Source organism: Alexandromys fortis, unplaced genomic scaffold, assembly GCF_014885135.2.
Source record: "Alexandromys fortis isolate MF-2015 unplaced genomic scaffold, M_Fortis_MF-2015_v1.1 scaffold_209, whole genome shotgun sequence".
Taxonomy (NCBI): domain Eukaryota; kingdom Metazoa; phylum Chordata; class Mammalia; order Rodentia; family Cricetidae; genus Alexandromys; species Alexandromys fortis.
Window position 1 is genome coordinate 1,621,592 of NW_026068090.1, and position 18,939 is coordinate 1,640,530.

General features: G+C 38.1%; 1 protein-coding gene across 2 annotated transcripts in view; it reads right to left on the reverse strand.

The window, feature by feature from the left end:
* The window catches only part of Fchsd2 (FCH and double SH3 domains 2), a 215,965-nt gene that overhangs the window by 122,369 nt on the left and 74,657 nt on the right, over window positions 1-18,939 (reverse strand). For both annotated transcript variants that reach the window (XM_050122646.1, XM_050122645.1), the window contains exon 4: window positions 13,346-13,422. In XM_050122646.1, the coding sequence (XP_049978603.1) occupies window positions 13,346-13,422 (77 nt within the window). The remainder of the gene's footprint in view (window positions 1-13,345; window positions 13,423-18,939) is intronic.

Sequence of the window (18,939 nt, forward strand, 5' to 3'; positions counted from 1 at the left end):
GGGGGAGGGAAATGGGAGGCTGGGAGGAGGCGGAAACTTTTTTTTCCTTTTCTCAATAAAAAAAAACATAAGAGAAAAAAAAATACTAAATAAGGCAGGCGGATCTCTGTGAGTTCGAGGCCAGCCTGGTCTACAAGAGCTAGTTCCAGGACAGGAACCAAAAAGCTACGAAGAAACCCTGTCTTGAAAATCCAGATAGATAGATAGATAGATAGATAGATAGATAGATAGATAGATAGATAGATAGATAGATAGAATACTGGCAAATCGAATCCAAGAACACATCAGAACCATCATCCACCATGATCAAGTCGGCTTCATCCCACAGATGCAAGGATGGTTCAAAATACGAAAATCTGTCAACATAATCCACCAAATAAATAAGCTGAAAAATAAAACCCATGATCATCTTATTAGATGCTGAAAAAAACTTTTGACAAAATACAACATCCCTTCATGATAAAGGTCTTGGAAAGAGCAGGGATATAAGGAACATACCTAAACATAATTAAGGCAATATACAGCAAGTCAACAGCCAACATCAAACTAAATGGAGAGAAACTCCCAGTGATTCCACTGAAATCAGGAACAAGACAAGGTTGTCCACTCTCTCCATACCTATTCAATATAGTTCTTGAGGTTCTAGCTAGAGAAATAAAACACCAAAGGGAGATCAAGGGGATACAAATTGGAAAAGAAGAAGTCAAACTCTCACTGTTTGCTGATGATATGATAGTTTACATAAGTGAACCCAAAAATTCTACCAAGGAACTTCTACAACTCATAAACACTTTCAGCAATGTAGCAGCAGGATACAAGATTAACTCAAAAAATCAGTAGCCCTCCTGTACACAGATGATAAAGGGGCTGGGGAAGAAATCAGAGAATCAACACCCTTCACAATAGCCACAAATAGCATAAAATATCTTGGAGTAACTCTAACCAAACAAGTGGAAGAAGACTTGTATGACAAGAACTTTAAATCTTTGAAGAAAGAAATTGAAGAAGACACCAGAAAGTGGAAAGATCTTCCATGCTCTTGGGTATGAAGAATTAATACAGTAAAAATGGCAATCTTACAAAAAGCAATCTACAGATTCAACGCAATGCCCATCAAAATCCCAGCAAAATTATTCATATACCTCGAAAGAATGGTACTCAACTTCATATGGAAAAGCAAAACACCCAGGGTAGCCAAAACAATCCTGTGCAATAAAAGAACTTCTGGAGGCATCACAATCCCTGACTTCAAACTCTAGTACAGAGCTACAATACTGAAAACAGCCTGGTACTGACATAAGAACAGACAGGAGGACCAATGGAACTGAATAGAAGACCCAGATATCAATCTACACATCTTTGAACACCTGATCTTTGATAAAGAAGCAAAAAATATCAAAGGGAAAAAAGAAAGCATATTTAACAAGTGGTGCTGGCATAACTGGATATCAACATATATAAGAATGAAAATAGATCCATATCTATCACCATGCACAAAACTCAAGTCTAAATGGATCAAAGACCTCAACATAAAGCCAGCCAGACTGAATCTTATAGAAGAGAAAGTAGGAAGTACACTTGAACTCACTGGCACAAGCAACCACTTCCTAAATATGACCCCAGCAGCACAGACACAGAGAGAAACAATTAATAAATGGGACCTCCTGAAACTGAAAAGCTTCTGAAAAGCAAAGAACACTGTCAACAAGTCAAAATGACAGCCTACAGAATAGGAAAAGATCTTTACCAACCTCACATCTGACAGAGGTCTGATCTCCAAAATATATAAAGAACTCAAAAAATCAGTCATCAAAAGAACAAATAATCCAATAAAAAAAATGGAGTACAGACCTAAACAGAGAACTCTCAACACAGGAATTTAAAATGGCTTAAAGACACTTAAGGAAATGTTCAACATCCTTAGTCATCAGAGAAATACAAATCAAAACAACTCTGAGATTCCATCTTACACCTGTAAGAATGGCCAAAATCAAAAACACTGATGACATCTTATGCTGGAGAGGTTATGGGGAAAAGGGAACACTTCTGCATTGCTGGTGGGAATACAAGCTGGTACAACCCCTTTGGATATCAGTGTGGTAATTTCTCAGAATATTAGGAAACAACCTTCCTCAAGACCTTGTAATACCACTTTTGAGTATATATCCAAAGAATACTCAATTGTACCACAAGGACATGTGCCCAACTATGTTCATAGCAGCTTTGTTTGTCATAGCCAGAACCTAGAAACATCCTAAATGCCCCTCGATCAAAGAATGGATAAGAAAAATGTGGTACATTTACACAATGGAGTACTACATAGCAGAAAAAAAAATGACAGCTTGAATTTTCAGGAAAATGGATGCAACTAGGAAACATTATTTTGAGTGTGGTAACCCAGACACAGAAAGACAATTATCACATGTACTCACTCATAGGTGGTTTTTAAACAGAAATCAAAGAAAACCAGTCTACAAACCATAATCCCAGAGAACTTAGACAACAATGAGGACACTAAGACTTACATAGATCTAATCTACATGGGAAGTAGAAAGTAGAAAAAGACAAGATCTCCTTAGTAAATTGGGAGCATGGAGACCTTGGGGGAGGGTTGAAACGGGAGGGGAGAGGCAGGGAGGGGAACAGAGAAAAATGTAGAACTCAATAAATATCAATAAAAATTGTATTAAAATTTTTAAAAAACCCAGCAATTGAAAATAAAAAGAAAAGAAAAATCTGGATACTGTATGTTATTGTGTTGTCTTTGAATTGTTTGACTGCTGAGGAAGGAGCAACAGCTGCTAAAAGACATTTGATTATAAATGCTGCTGGACTGATCCAAGCTATATATTTTGAAAATGCCCTGGATTCAAATTTTAAGTCAAAAGACATATTACTTCGAAGAAGAACTTTTGCTTTTGTTTCCACAGGAAATGAGAGGCTGTGGCTTCATTCAGGTTTGATCAAGGAAGAACCCCATGCACAATTTCTGACAGGAACAGGGATGGCCAGATGACCTAATGTCTCAGAGCGACTCTGTTGCCTCAAGACTGTTGGCTGAGATGATCTAGTCTCAAAGAATACTCCAGTCAGGACTTGACCATCATCCTTAATTTTCTTTGGTTACCCCCATAAGATTATCAGCACTCTCAATCAGCAGGAAGTAGCCTAGAAAACTACATCCACACTCCCAAAAAATGGATTATGGATGTTTGTCTTTGTTTAGTGTTGGTTATAAGTTGTTTTTGATAATGGTCAGGAAAAAAGCTAAACAAAGGAGATTAGATTCAGAGTTCTTGTTTTGAAAAGAAAAAAAGGGGAAGTGCTGTGGGATAATGCTCTTGTACTCTGTAAATATTTGTCACTTGTGTTGATTTAATTAAACGCTGACTGGACAGTAGCCAGACAGAAAGTACAGGTGGGTGACCAGACTAGGAGAATTCTAGGAAGAGGAAAGGCTCAGTCTACAGACGTCAGCCAGTTGCCAAGAAAACAAGACATGTAGAAAATGAGGTAATGCCATGGCCACATGCAATACATAGACTAATAGAAATGGGTTAATTGATGATGTAACAGCTAGCTAGAAATATGCCTGAGCCATTGGCTAAACAGTGTTGCAATTAATATACTTTTTGTGTGATTAATCGGGTCTGGTTGGCTGGGAAATAAAAGCACAGTCTCTGTTAACAAATGTAGGTCATTTGAAATGTACTATAAAGAGAGATCTTTTCACTAAAAACATTTTTTAAAGTTACTAGATTTCCTAGGCGCAAACATATCCTAAACAATGAGGTCCTTATTAAAAGACATAGAATTCGGATACCAGTATAACACTTGGGTTTAAGTTCTAGATCAGTTTGTTTGCTGTTTTTAGACAGGGTCTCATTCTACAGCCCTGGCTGGCCTAAATGAAGCTCAACCCATCCTTGATCTTGCCATAATACCTTGGCCTCAGCTTCTCATAATGCTGGGAATTATAAGGATCCACCATAACGCCTGGCTCAAGTTCAAGTTCGAGCAACATAACCATGTAGCACACCCACACGTTTTTATTGCTTCCATTCACTAATAAGAAGGTGAAAACACCAAGCTCCCAGGACATCATTCTTGCTGACTCGCTCCGCCTGGCTAGCTACTCTCACCGTCTGTTTCTCGGTATTTTCAGCCCAATAAACGCTACAGTGTCCCAGAGTCTATCCAGTTTCTCTCAATATTAGTTCATCCAGGCTCATGATTTAAATACATCACTATGCTGACAATTCCTGATCTTTTAAGATCTTTCCACACAGCTTCCCTAATCTTCAACTACTGATTGATTATACATTAGATATTTATAAACACTGTATATCTAATACATCCAAGAACAAACTTAATTTTCCTAGACTCAGTTCTGGCAAACTATTTAATCTCGTGAATGGTCACTGAAACATTGGTTCTTTTTTTTTTTTCTCTTACATTTCACAAATGTTTCATCAAGGAATTTTGTTTGCTTGAAGTTACAGAACAGAATCTGATCACGAATGACCTCCAGCATTGCCCCCATCTGGTGTACGCCACTATCATCTTGTGCCTGGATTAATGTAAAGGTCTCCTGACATCTGCCTCTGTCCTGTCCCTACAATACAATACCTACTACTTCAATCTCAACATCAGAAAACTAGGCAGAATTTAATACTGTCAGGCAGTATCAGTATCTACTTCCTTGTTATGGTACTATACAATAGATACATAGGGGTGTTGCCACTGGGGCACCCGAGTAAAGAATATGAGTGAGTGTTCTTTATATTATTTGTGGGGTGTTAAATTACATTTGCACAAAGGAGTCTTACTTAGCTTACTGAGTTTACTGTTTTAAAATGGAGATTATTGTTTAAAAATGACATCATAAAATTTGTAGGCAAATGGATAGAAATAGAAAAAAAATCATCCTGAGTGAGGTAAGACAGACTCAGAAAGATAAATAGGGTATGTATTCATTTATAAAGTATCATTAGCAATTAAGCAAATGATAACCAAGCTATAATCACTAGACCCAGAGACATTATGTAAGAAAGAGGGGTCCAGAGGGGACTCAGGAATCTCCCTGGGAAGGGCAAATGTCTTATGGGTGAACTAGGGACAGGTGAGGGGTGGAGATGGGGTGGAGGGAGAGAGTGTGGGGAGAAACAGTTGGCATATGTGGGGCACCTGAGGGTTGTGAAGAAACCTAGTGCAGTAGAAGTTTCCTGGAATCTATGAAAGTGACTGGTCATCTCTTGTAGCTAAGAAAGGCTTCCAGTGGTGGGACTAGAATGTGTTAATTGAGTTGTTGGCCAAGGAGGTTCTATGGAAATCCCCAAACAACCAGGCTTTTGGTAAAACAAAAAGTTGCTCTCTACAATCAGACAGTGGGACCCCATTGCCAAGGACAACACCCACACAATTCACTGAAGATGGAGATGTCTGTCGTGCTGGTACCGACCAGGAGCCCTCATTCCTACATTCTAGTCTCCTTGGTGCGGGAAGGTACTCTGCAGGCTACTGAAAGAGAAGTGTGACACCATCCCAGCCACAAAACCTTTGACCTACAATCTGTCCTGCTTGCAAATATGCTAGGGCGACAGTGGCACAGAACTTGTAGGAGTACCCAACCAATGTCTGATGTGACTTCACAAGAAGGAACCCATTCTTGATACTGCTTGGCTAACCAAGAATCAGAGACTCGATAGCCCAGAGAACTAGGGAAAATGCAAACACTTACTAGTCTGAAAAAAGAAATCAATAAACAGATTTCTAACAATATCCTGCTATATCAGTGTGGTATCCAGTTAACTTCAGAGAGGTTTTTTGGCAGTAGATGAGAGAGAGAGTCTAAGAGGGAGGGTTCCATCAAATCCCCCACATCAGAGCTCAAGGAACTATATAGAAGGAGGGAGAAAGATTGCAAAGGGAATGGAGGACACCAGCAGAGATGAAGATAGTCATGGTGAGAGCTAAAAGGCAGTTTGTTGCTATAGCAAATGGAATTGTGAAAGGGAGCAATTGTGGGCAGAGAGAAGCAGCCAACAACATAGAGAAGATAAAATCTAGAGAAGTAGAAGACATCTGATCTTCTGTTTTAGAATGAACCATATTTTCTAATAAAAATGTTAGTGCCAGTTTACAGAGAATATTTATTATTTTATATAGTTGTTTTGTCTAGATGTCTGTCTGCACATCAGAAGAGGGCATAGGGTCCCAAGGGACTTCAGTAATAGAGTGCTGTGAACTGACACGTAGATGCCAGGAACTGAACCCAGGACCTTTGGCAGAGCAGCCAGTGTTTATAGCCACTAATCCATTTCTCCAGGCCATATAGAAAATATTTAAAACCAGGTTTGTTGAGGGGAATCTCTAGAAAGCTGAGGAGGGAACTTTGAGGAGTACTGACAGTGTAAGCACAAAAAACCTACCTGCAAAGAATATAAAAAATACCCCCAGAGATAATATTACAAAAGTCTAGTTTTCAGGTCAATGGGGTGGTATCACAGCATTAATGGTACATGCATCATCATACTAGTAAATGAAATAAAGGTCCAATCAGGCATGCTGATGGAAATGAATGACTCAATTAATAGAAAAGAGTAATTTTAAATAAACATTTGAATAAATATAAAAATACATTGATAAAGAATTTATGGCAGACAATTTCTAATATCACCATTCTGAATGTACTAAACCATTATCCAGAATATCATTCTCTGAGAATTTAACCCACAGACATAGCCACACTTTCATAGTAAAGAAAGATGTATTTGTGAGCACAGGAGATTTATTCATTACAGCATTATTAATAATACTAATTAACTACCAACAAGGAAACAAATATAAGACATGGCTCATCCATACTCTGACATTAAAACAACCATTAAAAAATGAACACAGCTGTGAAAGGCTGCCTAAAGTAGATTTTGTGCAGTGTAGGCATATGCACACTTGCTGGCAGAGAGACATCCATAGGAACACTATGTATACAATAGCTCTAAGTCCTGTTAAAAATAACAAAGCTAGGTGGGCAGTGGTGGCGCACACCTGTAATCCCAGCACTCAGGAGGCAGAAGCAGGTGGATCAAGGCCAGCCTGGTCTACAAAATGAGTTCCAGCCAGATCTGTTACACAGAGAGACCCTGTCTCGAAAAACCAAAAAGCAAACAAACAGACAAAATAAAAAATGACAAAACAAAACAAAAACAAAAACCAAAAATCAAAGCTGGAGAGATGGCTCAAAGGTTAAGAGCACTGGCTGCTCTCCCAGAGGTCCTGAGTTCAATTCCCAGCAACCACATGGTGGCTTACATCCATCTATAACAAGAACTGGTGCCCTCTTCTGGCCTGCAGGCATACATGCAGGCAGAACACTGTATACATAATAAATAAATCTTAAAAAGAAAAAACAAAGCTGTAAGTATTATGGTCATGAATAAATCACATAGAAAAAAAGGTGAAAGTAAAGATCACATGCCTCATAGCAATTAGTTCAGGGAATGGAATGTGAGTAGATGATACAAGGAAAAGAAGAGGTTGACTTTGTACTGTTTATACTCTTACTATTTAACTAATGATAATCATATATTACTTTGATAAAAATTTCTAAACTAAACCGAACTATAAATTAACTAAATTAAATAAGAAGCTGAAATTACTAAAACTAAAACAAAATAAGCTTCAAATAAATAAATAAATAAAAATTGGCAGTTCCATTCCCAACAGATAGCGCTACAAGACACTCAGGCACCTGAGGCTCAGAAGAGGGGGCAGTCTGACTACAGGGCAAGGCCAGTTTTGGCCCCCTTTCCTCTATTGCTTAGGGTGTTAGCTAGGGTCATCCTTGTGAATTCCTGGGAATTTCTCGAGTGCCACTTGCTAGCCCCATAATGGCTCCCTCACTCAAAATACCTCTTTCCTTGTTCTCATCTCTGTCCTTCCTCCATCTCAACTATCCCATACCCTCAAGTTCTCCCCTTTTCCCCTCCTCCCCTCATCTTCCCCTTCTATCCTCCTTCTTTCCCACGCTCCCAATTTTGTCAGGCGATGTTGTCCGTGTCCCCTTTCCAGGTGGATCTATGTATGTTTTTCTTAGGATTCACCTTGTTACTTAGCTTCTCTAGGGTCATGGACTATAGGCTCAATATCCTTTGCTTTACAGCTAGTATTACGAGTGAGTATATACCATGTTCATCTTTCTGGGTCTGGGTTACCTCATGCAGGATTTTTTTTTAGTTCTATCTATTTGCACGCAATTTTCAAGATGTCATTGTATTTTACTGCTGAGTAGTACTCCATTGTGTAAATGTACCACATTTTCTTTATCTATTCTTCGGTTGAAGGGCCTTTAGGCTGTTTCCAGGTTCTGGCTGTTACAAATAAAGCTGCTATGCACATAGCTGAAGAAATGTCCTTGTAGTATGATTGAGCATTATTTGGGTATATGCTCAAGAGTGATACTGTTGTGTCCTAAGGTAGGTTGATTCCCAATTTTCTGAGAAACCACCATACTGATTTCCAGAGTGGTTGTACAAGTCTGTATTGTCACCAGCAATAGAGAAGTGTTCCCCTTACTCCACATCCTCTCCAGCATACGCTATCATTGGTGTTTATGATCTTTGCCATTCTGATTGGTGTAAGATGGTATCTCAGAGTTGTTTTGATTTGCATTTCTCTGATGCCTAAAGATGTTGAACATTTCTTTAAGTGTCTTTTGGCCATCTGAAATTCTTCTGTTGAGAGTTCTCTGTTTAGTTCTCCCATTTTTAATTAGGTTATTTGGAATTTTGATGTCTAATTTCTTGAGTTTTTATATATTTTGGAGATCAGTCCTGTCTGATGTGGGGTTAGTGAAGATCTTTTCCCATTCAGTAGGTTGTCTTTTTGTCTTATTGACTATCCTTTTCTTTCTAGAAGTTTCTCAGTTTCAGGAGGTCCCATTTATTTATTGTTGCTCTCAGTGTCTGTGCTACTGGTGTTATGTTTAGAAGTGTTCTCCTGTGGTCATGCATTTAAGGTTTACTTCCCACTTTTTCTTCTATTAGGTTCAGTGTGGTCAGATTTATATTGAAGTCTTTAATCCATTTGAACTTGAGTTTTTTACATGGGGATAGATATGGATCTATTTGCATTCTTTTTACATGTTGACATCCAGTTATGCCAGCACCATTTGTTGAACATGCTTTCTTATTTTCATTGCATACTTTTAGCTTCTTTGTCAAAAATCAGCTGTTCATAGGTATGTGGTTTAATATCCGTTAGTCAACTTGCCTGTTTTTCTGCCAATATCAAGCTGTTTTCAAGGTCATGAGGGGGGCACACACTGAAACAGTTTACCTGAGCTAATGGGAGCTCACCAACTCCAGCCAGACAGGGAAGGAACCAGCATAGGACCAAACTAGTCTCTCTGAATATGGGTGACAGTTGTATGCTTGGGGCAGACTGAGGGGCCACTGGCACCGGCAGTGGCACCAGATTTAACCCTATTGCTTTTTGAGAACCTGTTCTCTTTGGATGGATACCTTGTTTAGCCTAGATATAGCAGTAGGGAGGGTCTTGAACCTTCCCCAAAGCAATGTGCCTTACCCTCTCTGAGGAGTGGATGGGGGGCGGTGTGGAGGAAATGGGAAGAGGGGAGGGACTGAGAACTTGGATTGGTATGTAAAATGAAAAAAAGATTGTTTTATTTTTTAAAAAAATAAAGTAACATAAAAATATAGATCATGGACTTTTCTGTAAGACCGTGTCTCCTAAAAATGTCAGAAGCTATACTCATAAAGTCTCACTAATAGCACTGTCTAAACATGAGCTGAACAAGGACAGCTCCAACTGACAAGCGGGTGAAGTGAAACCCCATGACACCTCAACTCTACAAAGAATTTCCAGGCAACTAAGGCACACTGAGAGCAGGAAAAATAATCTTCCCCAGGGAAGAGCACAACAACTGGCTAACCAATAACAAGTGGCCACCCCTGAAAACAACTATAAAGTAACATTATAATTCTGAACCAGCTGTACTTACATATTTACAAACATATGTGAATGTGTAAAAACATACACATATACACATGTAGCAATAATTAATGAAAAAAGCCATGAATTTGAAAGAGATAATGGAGGGGTATATGGAAAGGTTTGGAGAGATGAAAGGAAAGGGGGGAAATGATATAATTGTATTATAATCTCCCAAAGTAAAAGGAATTAAGTTTTTTAAATTGGCAATTTCCATTTTACCCTCAGTTCTGATCTCTCTATTGTCTTCTCCAGAATACCTTCATCATCCTCTAAGTTGCCGCTAAGGGGAAATGTGGCTCTGGAAAAGGGAAGAAGGAAATACAGCTTCCGGGAGTGACAGTGCTGGCAAAAAGGCTCAGGGCCCAAAGGTGGTGCCAGTGCAGTAAGGTTAGACACATTCTAAATGAAAAAACAGGACAAAATCATGGAAGCCACGGAAAAGCTAAAATTTAGATTCAGTGAAGTGGCCATATAATAGGAGTGACTCGGGCTGGATGACCAGAGTCCATGGTGGATCTATAATCAAGAAGCAGCACTGGCCTTGCCTGTAAATTGGATAAGTCTGTTTGCAGACCTACCAGTTACAACAAAAATTGGATATCATATTACTAGCTTAAAGGAAGAAAATAAAATAATATGAAAGACTGAAAGAAAACCCCCTGGGAGTCACTGTTTAATCCTCCCTCCCTTTCTACTTTTTTTTTTAAAAGAAGGTAAGTAAATATTTCTCAAGTGTCTTCTGTGCCAAGAACTATTTTAGATACAGAGGAAGCTGTCTATAATTGTTCAGAATAAATCTGACAAACCCCCACACCAAATCAACTGTAAGTCTTCTGGCTTCACTCTCTTAGAAACCTCTGAAATCTTCCTCACAACCTCATTTTTAGTATAATTTTTATTATTCTGATGAAAATAAATTATAATGGTTTATATTTTGGGCATTTTTGTGGAACTCTACCTTGCACTGTGACTGTGGAGTTAGTTGTGAGCTTCTCTACTGACATTCTTCAATGCCTCTGTTACCTTCTAAATAAAATTATAAACCTCTAGGCATGATCATGAAAGCCATTTATGATGCTTACCTACACATCTCCACCCCAGTGCCAGGTTTACCCTCTAACCTACACATTTCACAAGAGCCTTTTACTGTTACCCAATACCATATTTTCCTATGTGCCACATCTTCAAGATGTTACTTCTGCTCAATTCCTTTCACCAAGTTGTCTGTCTGGCAACGTCCTGCACATTTCTTAAGACTAAGTGCTATAAGCCGAGGTTTTTCTGTCATATCCACTTCTACTACTTCAAAGTGACTACTTTCTGTAAATTCCTGAAAAACAGACACCATATCTTTCAAGGTCTCTAATCCTAAAGTTTACTCTAACAGCTGACTTACTATATAAAATAAGAAGAATTATATTTCCCTCACTGGGTTGTTTTAATAATCACGAATGTGAGCAAAGTCCTACAAGGTGTCTGGCATTTAGTAAATATTCAGTAGCTGCTGGGTTAGAGCACCTCTTTTATAAGCTTGCCTGGAAGAAGAGCCATTCCCTTCTTCCTTTAGTAACCTGAATCCTGAATTTCAAACACACTAGAATACACCTCATCCATCACTTGTAGTCCTGCGTCAGCAACACAGTCTCTCCTGGAAGGCCGATTCACATCAGTCATGCAGAGCCTGTTTCCTAACCACGGCTTTACTTTACTGTCTCTTTTACTTAGTATTTGATCCCCATATCTCTTTCCCCTCAGCGAACTGTTTACATACTAATAAGTTCATTAAAAAATCTTATTTTTATTTATTTACTTTAATATTAAAATTATGCTATCTATTATTTGTAGCTGTGCAAGCTGAACTGTGCCAGTGTAAATAATTTTTAGATTTCTTTTCACACTCCATTTTTTTAGCCCCATTCATTTTCTGGGGGAGGGAGGAGATAGAGACAGGGTTTCTCTGTGAAACAGCCGTGGCCGTCTTGGAATTCGCTGTAGACCGGGCTGACCTCGAATTCACAAAAGATTACACTGGGATTAAAGTTGTGCTCTACCCTGCCCGCTCTACATTTCGGTTGCATGCTTTCTGAGTCAGGCTTTAAACTGGACTCTTAACTACTCATTTTTTTTTAAAACTATTGTTTGTTGGAAACGGTCTTTAATTCCAAGAAGATGGTAAATGCTGAGTTTTTTTACTTCTCTACCTCCCAGAGTAATGACATCCCTGAGCACAAAAACCAGTAAGTATTTTCAAATTTTGATGCCCCAAAAGGTATCAAAGTCTAAACAAAATCACAAGATACTGGTAGGTTACTGAGGACAAAATCTGTATTCTGCTGTCGCTGGCCTTCTTGAAAAGTTTCATGTGGAACATAAACTGGTGAGCTTTCCCACACCCTCTTATTACATTTCCAATGTAAGTATCATGCTACACACAAAGTACTTCTCACTCATTATTAAAATACTCATTCACAAAGATCAAGTTTGAAAATTAAAGATTTATTTTAACAAGTCAACGAGCATGATAGCAGTGTAATCTTGTTTCATTACTATTGCAACAATGTTCCATTATCACAGATTCATAAGAAAACAACCTGTTTCTCTGTTCTTTCAATTCCATATGCGGGTATTCATATATAATTCTGGATTAAGATATGTTGAAATAATCTAATCTACAAAATTTATTCATGGGGGGCTGGAGAGATGGCTCAGAGGTTAAGAGCACTGACTGCTCTTCCAGAGGTCCTGAGTTCAATTCCCAGCAACCACATGGTGGCTCACAACCATCTGTAATGAGATCTGGTGCCCTCTTCTGGCCTGCAGGCATACATGGAAGGAATGTTGTATACATAATAAATAAATAAGAAAATTTATTCATGCTATGGAATATAATTTTTTAAAATAATTATGTCTTTAAAACAGGCAAAGAAAAAGGTAATCCTTTTAAAAACTGAAGTATCAATCACATTATTTAACCGTAATGGGCCTCTGAGTAAAACCATTTTAAAACAAAGGAAGGACTGGAGTCACGACTCAGTCTGTACAAAGTACATGCCATGCAAGCATGAGAACTGAGTTCAATTCCCAGCAACTACATTAAAAAACTGGGTGTAGTGGCATATGCTCATAATCCCAACACTGGAGAGGTAGAGAAAAGATGCTCCCTAGGGCGTACTAGCCAACCAGCCTAGTCTAATTGGCAAGCTTCAGGGTCCAATAAGAGACTCTGTATTAAAAAAACAAGTTGATGGTTCTAGAGAAATGATATCTGAGGTTGAGCTCTGGCTCACACACACACACACACACACACACACACACTTTAGTAAGTTACCTGTAATTATTCCGATCATCACTTTTTACTCCAGGCCAATCTCTCTTCAGATATTGACTAGCCAACTTCTGGATACCCTGTTAAAAATATTTAAGGATGAGAAAAGTGGGATTTAAGGAATATCCATTTCATATCACCAAACTATTTGACTAATCACACAGCTGGCATCTAAGGCTCCTACTGTAACTTGGCTGAGGCATAGACCACATTTCTAAATTACAGCAAAACTCTTGAATATGAGGAGAGAAAATATATCTACACATCTATCATCCAATGCATAACAACAACTAAAGCGCCTTTGGATCTTAAGTTCTTCCTAAACTTGGAATAGCTGGGTTTCACTATTTCCAGGTACTATGCATTCTGAGAACTCATCTTGACTATAATCTCCAGTACTTCCACTTAACTGTTTATACTCTGGGGAGCCCAACTGCTAAGTTCCTGTTGGCTACATAACAGTATTTTTCTCATTTCTGCACTTTGCTCATGTCATTTCCACCACATGAAATACCTTCCTAGCATCTCACAATCATAACTGCCAAACTCTTACCTCCCTTTCTTTTAAAGACTCTTATACTTCCTAAACAAACATAAGTATAAGCAGAAAAGACAATTTTAATGCACAGGTAATTCATTTCATTCTACTAAAATAATGTTATTATTTATTTACAGGTTGGAATTCTACATGAATAAACTACCTTTCTGAACTATTTTGTTCTTCTGAGATACAGTTCCTCCCACCCCCGAGACAGAGTTTCTCTGTGTAGCTTTGGAGCCTGTTCTGGCACTTGCTCTGTAGACCAGGCTGGACTCAAACTCACAGAGATCTGCCTGCCTTTGCTTCCCAAGAGCAAGAATTAAAGGCATGCACTACCATAGCCTGGCCTGAAATACAGTTCTTAATGGAAAAATAGAATATTTGTTCAGTTCTGGCCCATTATAAACTCATTTTAAATAATGAATGTATTCTAATTAATTGCAGTCACATATACGGTCTGTAGGGGGTTCTCCAAACTGGCTCCATTATCATGACCTAAACAGTCTTTGACTCATTCTTTCTTTTCCAGTTCCTCGTTCAGACCCAAAATAAGTTGGTTTTCATGGACACCTAAGAAACTATTTAGAGTGTATAAGCTGGGTAAGTCCTTACCTTTTTTCTCTTTCTAACCACTACCTATACCTCCATTAAGTTATGGTCATGTAATCCTATTTATTCATAATCCTCCTATCCTGTTATTCTCTTATTTAAATATTTTTTCTGTTTATTAACTATAAGTTCTATTAGGTAAGGATCATGTTTATTTATTAATAAAGTACTCTATGCACAGGCTATAATAGAGTGGTTAGCATTTAGTTGATGCTAAAAATCCACTGACTACATGAATAAACTTCATTTATATTACTCTGATCCTAATGTATAATACCAATCTTTGGTGTTTTTGTCATTGTAGATTTAAAATGTTTGGATCAAAATTTCTATGGTCCTTAATTTTCATATAGGAAAATATGATACTACAACTATTAATTTTAACTACAAATAAATTCCTCAGTAAAATTAGTAAAATTTGGCTACCCTCATGACTGAAAGAGATTATGTTTGTGTTCCAAAGCAATGAAAAAAAATCCTGAGTTGGATAGTGGTGGCGCACGCCTTTAATTTCAGCACTTGGGAGGCAGAGGCAGGCAGAGCTCTCTGAGTTCGAGGTCAGTCTGGTTTACAAGAGCTAATTCCATGATAGCTAGGGATGTTACACAGAGAAACATGTCCCATCCCCGTCCCCCGCAAAAAGAAAAATTCCCTGAAATTTATTTCATGCTGCACATTATTTTTTGTAAAAGTTAACTAAGTCAAGATCTGTGAATTGAAAGAACTCACTACCTATTGAAAGAAAGAGGTATACAACAGAAAATGCCAAACAACATGCAAGTCTCGAGAGGAAAAAAAAGCAATATAAATACCCCAATAAGAAACAGATGTGACATATAATTTATAAGATCATGATTTGATTTCCAGCCTCATTAACTCTAAAGTGTTTGTGGAACATTTCACGTAGAACACGGTCTAAGAAATGAGCCTCTCAAGAGAAGGAAAAGAACAGAATGACAGGCAGCACTCTTCAAGCTCATACAGGAGAAACACGCTGTTTAACTCAACACTGTAAGAAAAAGAAACTTTAAAACCACAAAGAAAAAAGGAAACTTTATAATACTCAGATTTTACTTACTGTGTTATAGTTCATAGACAGTTAAATTTGAGTCAGGCATGGTGGTACATGTCTGTAACCCCAGAACTTGGGAAACAGAAGTAAGAAGTATCACCACAAGTTTGAGAGCAGCAAGTTCCAGACAGTATCAAAATGACAGGCTAAGTTTGAGCTACATCCAAAGTTCTCAAAATTTTTATAGAAAGACATCATTTAAAGTAGATTTTATCTGATTCTAAAAATTACCACATTAATTTAACTTTTTATGCATTCTAAATCACAAAAGCAGTTTCTAGAGTTCTCTACCACAAAGCTGGACTGTATTAAACTGAATAAACCTTTCAGAGATGAGTTGAGGGATTCATAAACTGGACAAACAGCGAGCTCTCTAAATGAAAGACTTTATTCAGGTTAGTTCACAGCAACAGGAATCACGACTTCTATGTGCTCTGCAGCTGTTCAAGATCTAATCTGCAGAGATCTCAGAAATATCAGTATGGTCCTAAATAACATTTCATGCCTCTGAGGGCATTTTATATATTTAAATGAACTAGCTCACCTTCTAAATTATACTTAAAGCTACATCAGAGAGATAAATGGTCTCTTACAAAGAAAATTATCAACACTAATTAATTTGCTAAGAAAAATTATGGCTGGCTATATATATTTAAAGGACCTTTCTTCAGTCACTCCCCTGGCCCATGGGGAGTTACTCTCTAAAACTGGTCCACTAGGTATACATTTATTTACATTGATTTGAACACCAGATACAAAAAGTTCCTTTGACTAGCAATATAATTCCCACTAAAGCAGTGACTCCCATGAAAATGTATACTAGCAGACAGCCTTTGGAACATCCAATGACATCCTATTCCAACTTTTTAAAAAGCCATCAGTGTCTGATATAATACTTGTTTTGTTTTACTATTCAATAACACTTGCTGTATTCCCCTAACAAGTAAAGAAATACAAAGGAAGCCAGTGTTAAGTAGACACTGGGAAATGGACTGATGGTATAACCTCTGCCCATTCAAGCCAGCAAGCTGAGGAGTGTGCTCCTGGCTCTCCCAGAGCCGTTCTGCATGTACATTCTTTAAAGGGCACAGAATAAAATTGAAACTTAAATTTTACTAAGAGATTGGCATAAGGTTGCTTTTTTAAATATTAGGAAACATTCTTTTATTATTATTATTGTTGTTGTTGTTGTTATTAATTGATGTCTTTCCAGTTCCATCACAGTTTTCCCTCCATCCTCTCATTTTAACACCCCCCAAGGCTCCTCCATCTACTCCTCCCCCTCCTCCTTTCTCTTCAGAAAAGGCAGTCCTCCCATGAATATTAGTAGGTGTGGTATAGCAAGTATACCAAGGAGACTAGGCGCCAACTTTCCTAGTAAGGCTAGGTGAGACAATGAGGTAGGAAGAAAGGGTCCCAAAAGCAGGTAACAGAGTCAGAGACACTCCAGCTCCTTCTGTTATAGCTCCCATAATCTTTCCTCTTCCTCTTCCACAGGGCTCCCAGAAGTCAGCCTAATGTTTGGTTGTGGGTCTCTGATGACAAATGGGCTAGGCAACGATCTATGAGTATAGCAGAGTATCATTAGGATTAATTTCATTGATTTTTTTTTTTTAAAGCCAGTCGTGTTTGGTTCTATCCTAGGTCTCTGGGCTGTTCAGCCTCTGGGTCCTGGTCTTCCAGGCAGTTTCTGGAGTGGGCCTCTCATGGTATGGGTCTCAAGTTGGGCCCAAAACATGGATAAAGAAAATGCAGTCCATTTACACAATGGAGTACTACTCATCTGTTAAAAACAATGACATCATGAAATTTGCTGGAAAATGGATGGAGCTCCAAAAGACCATCTTGAGTGGGATAACCCAGACACAGAAAGACAAACATGGTATGTACTCACTCATAAGTGGATATTAGCCATAAAGTAAAAGAATAACCATACTACAATCCACAGAGCCAAAGAAGCTAAGTAACAAGGAAGACTCAAGGGGAGGGGGCACATGCATCTCACTGTTAAGGGGAAGTAGAATGGACATTACAGGTGGATGGGAGAGGAGTGGTGGGCATGAGGACAGGAGGGGTCAGGTGTGGGGGAGTGGAGGGGGAGTGTACTGGGAAAGACAACATTCTTTATATGCTATGCATTTGTGTCACAAAATTTCCAATGCTACATAAATAATCTTTTAAAAGTACGTGCACTGAATAAGCTGTATGGAAGGTGTGACGATAGCCTTATCACACTCGCACATCATCTTAATGGAAACAAGGAAATTTAATCTACTCTTTTATTTTTGTAAGTTCTAGCAACTGAATCCAGACCCTCTCTAAGAGCAGCAAATGCTCTTAACTATTAAGCCATCTCTCTAGCCCACAATACTTTTTCATTTTTTGCTTTTAAAAGCAGGGTCTCATTATGTAGCTAGCGTAGAACTCTCTGTAGACCTGGTTAAGCTTGAACATACAAAGATCCACCTGCCTCTGCTCCCTGAGTGCTGGAATTAAAGAGGGGCACCACGACAGCAACCCTAATCCCACTCTTTTTAAGGAAAAGTTTGAAATAATTTTTTGTTTTTTTTAAAGACAATTGAATTTAAGAAATTGCTAAAATAAACATAAGTTCAGTAAGTATAGAGAATTAAGAGGTAAAAAAGTTGTTAATCCTTTAAAACAATATTTTTACATACCAATCCAAATGATTTGAGAATAATATATCTACTAGAAATCATACAACCAAAGACAAAAGAAAGTATATATACACACACTACCCTATTTGATAAAGTTTTTGCACAATAGTTAATTTTAACAATTTTGCAATGTGTTGTACAGATACTAGACTTCAACAAATAAATACACGAAACACAGATGAAAGAAGCCATGATTACTTGATGTTACAATAAGCAAGAGGGAAAACATGAAACAAGTAACTTAGGGGGGGTGAATTAGAGGAGACATCTAAACCAAAACATACATAAAATAATCACAAAGATAGTATCTGAAAAGCAAAAAACGAACAGACAGATACACAGATAAGTAGTAAAGACATGTTTCCAAGCTATGTCCACTGAAAAATCCTAGAAGCAATGACAGCAAAGCAGTCACCATATATCCAGTGCAAAGATCTTGGCTTCCAATACATTTTTCCAATAAGATGAACCAGGGTTCCTTGCAAAAAAGGCTTACTACTAGAGCTAGGGTAGGAAATATACCATCCTGAACCATTTTATACTGCTATAAGGTAAGGGGACAAAACACACACACTCACCAAGAAGGCAATACTTTGGAGCAAGAGAGATGGTTCAGTGGCTAAGAGCACTGACTGGTCTTCCAGAGGACCTCCGTTCAATTCTTAAAACACACACAGCGTAAAAAAAAAAAATAAAG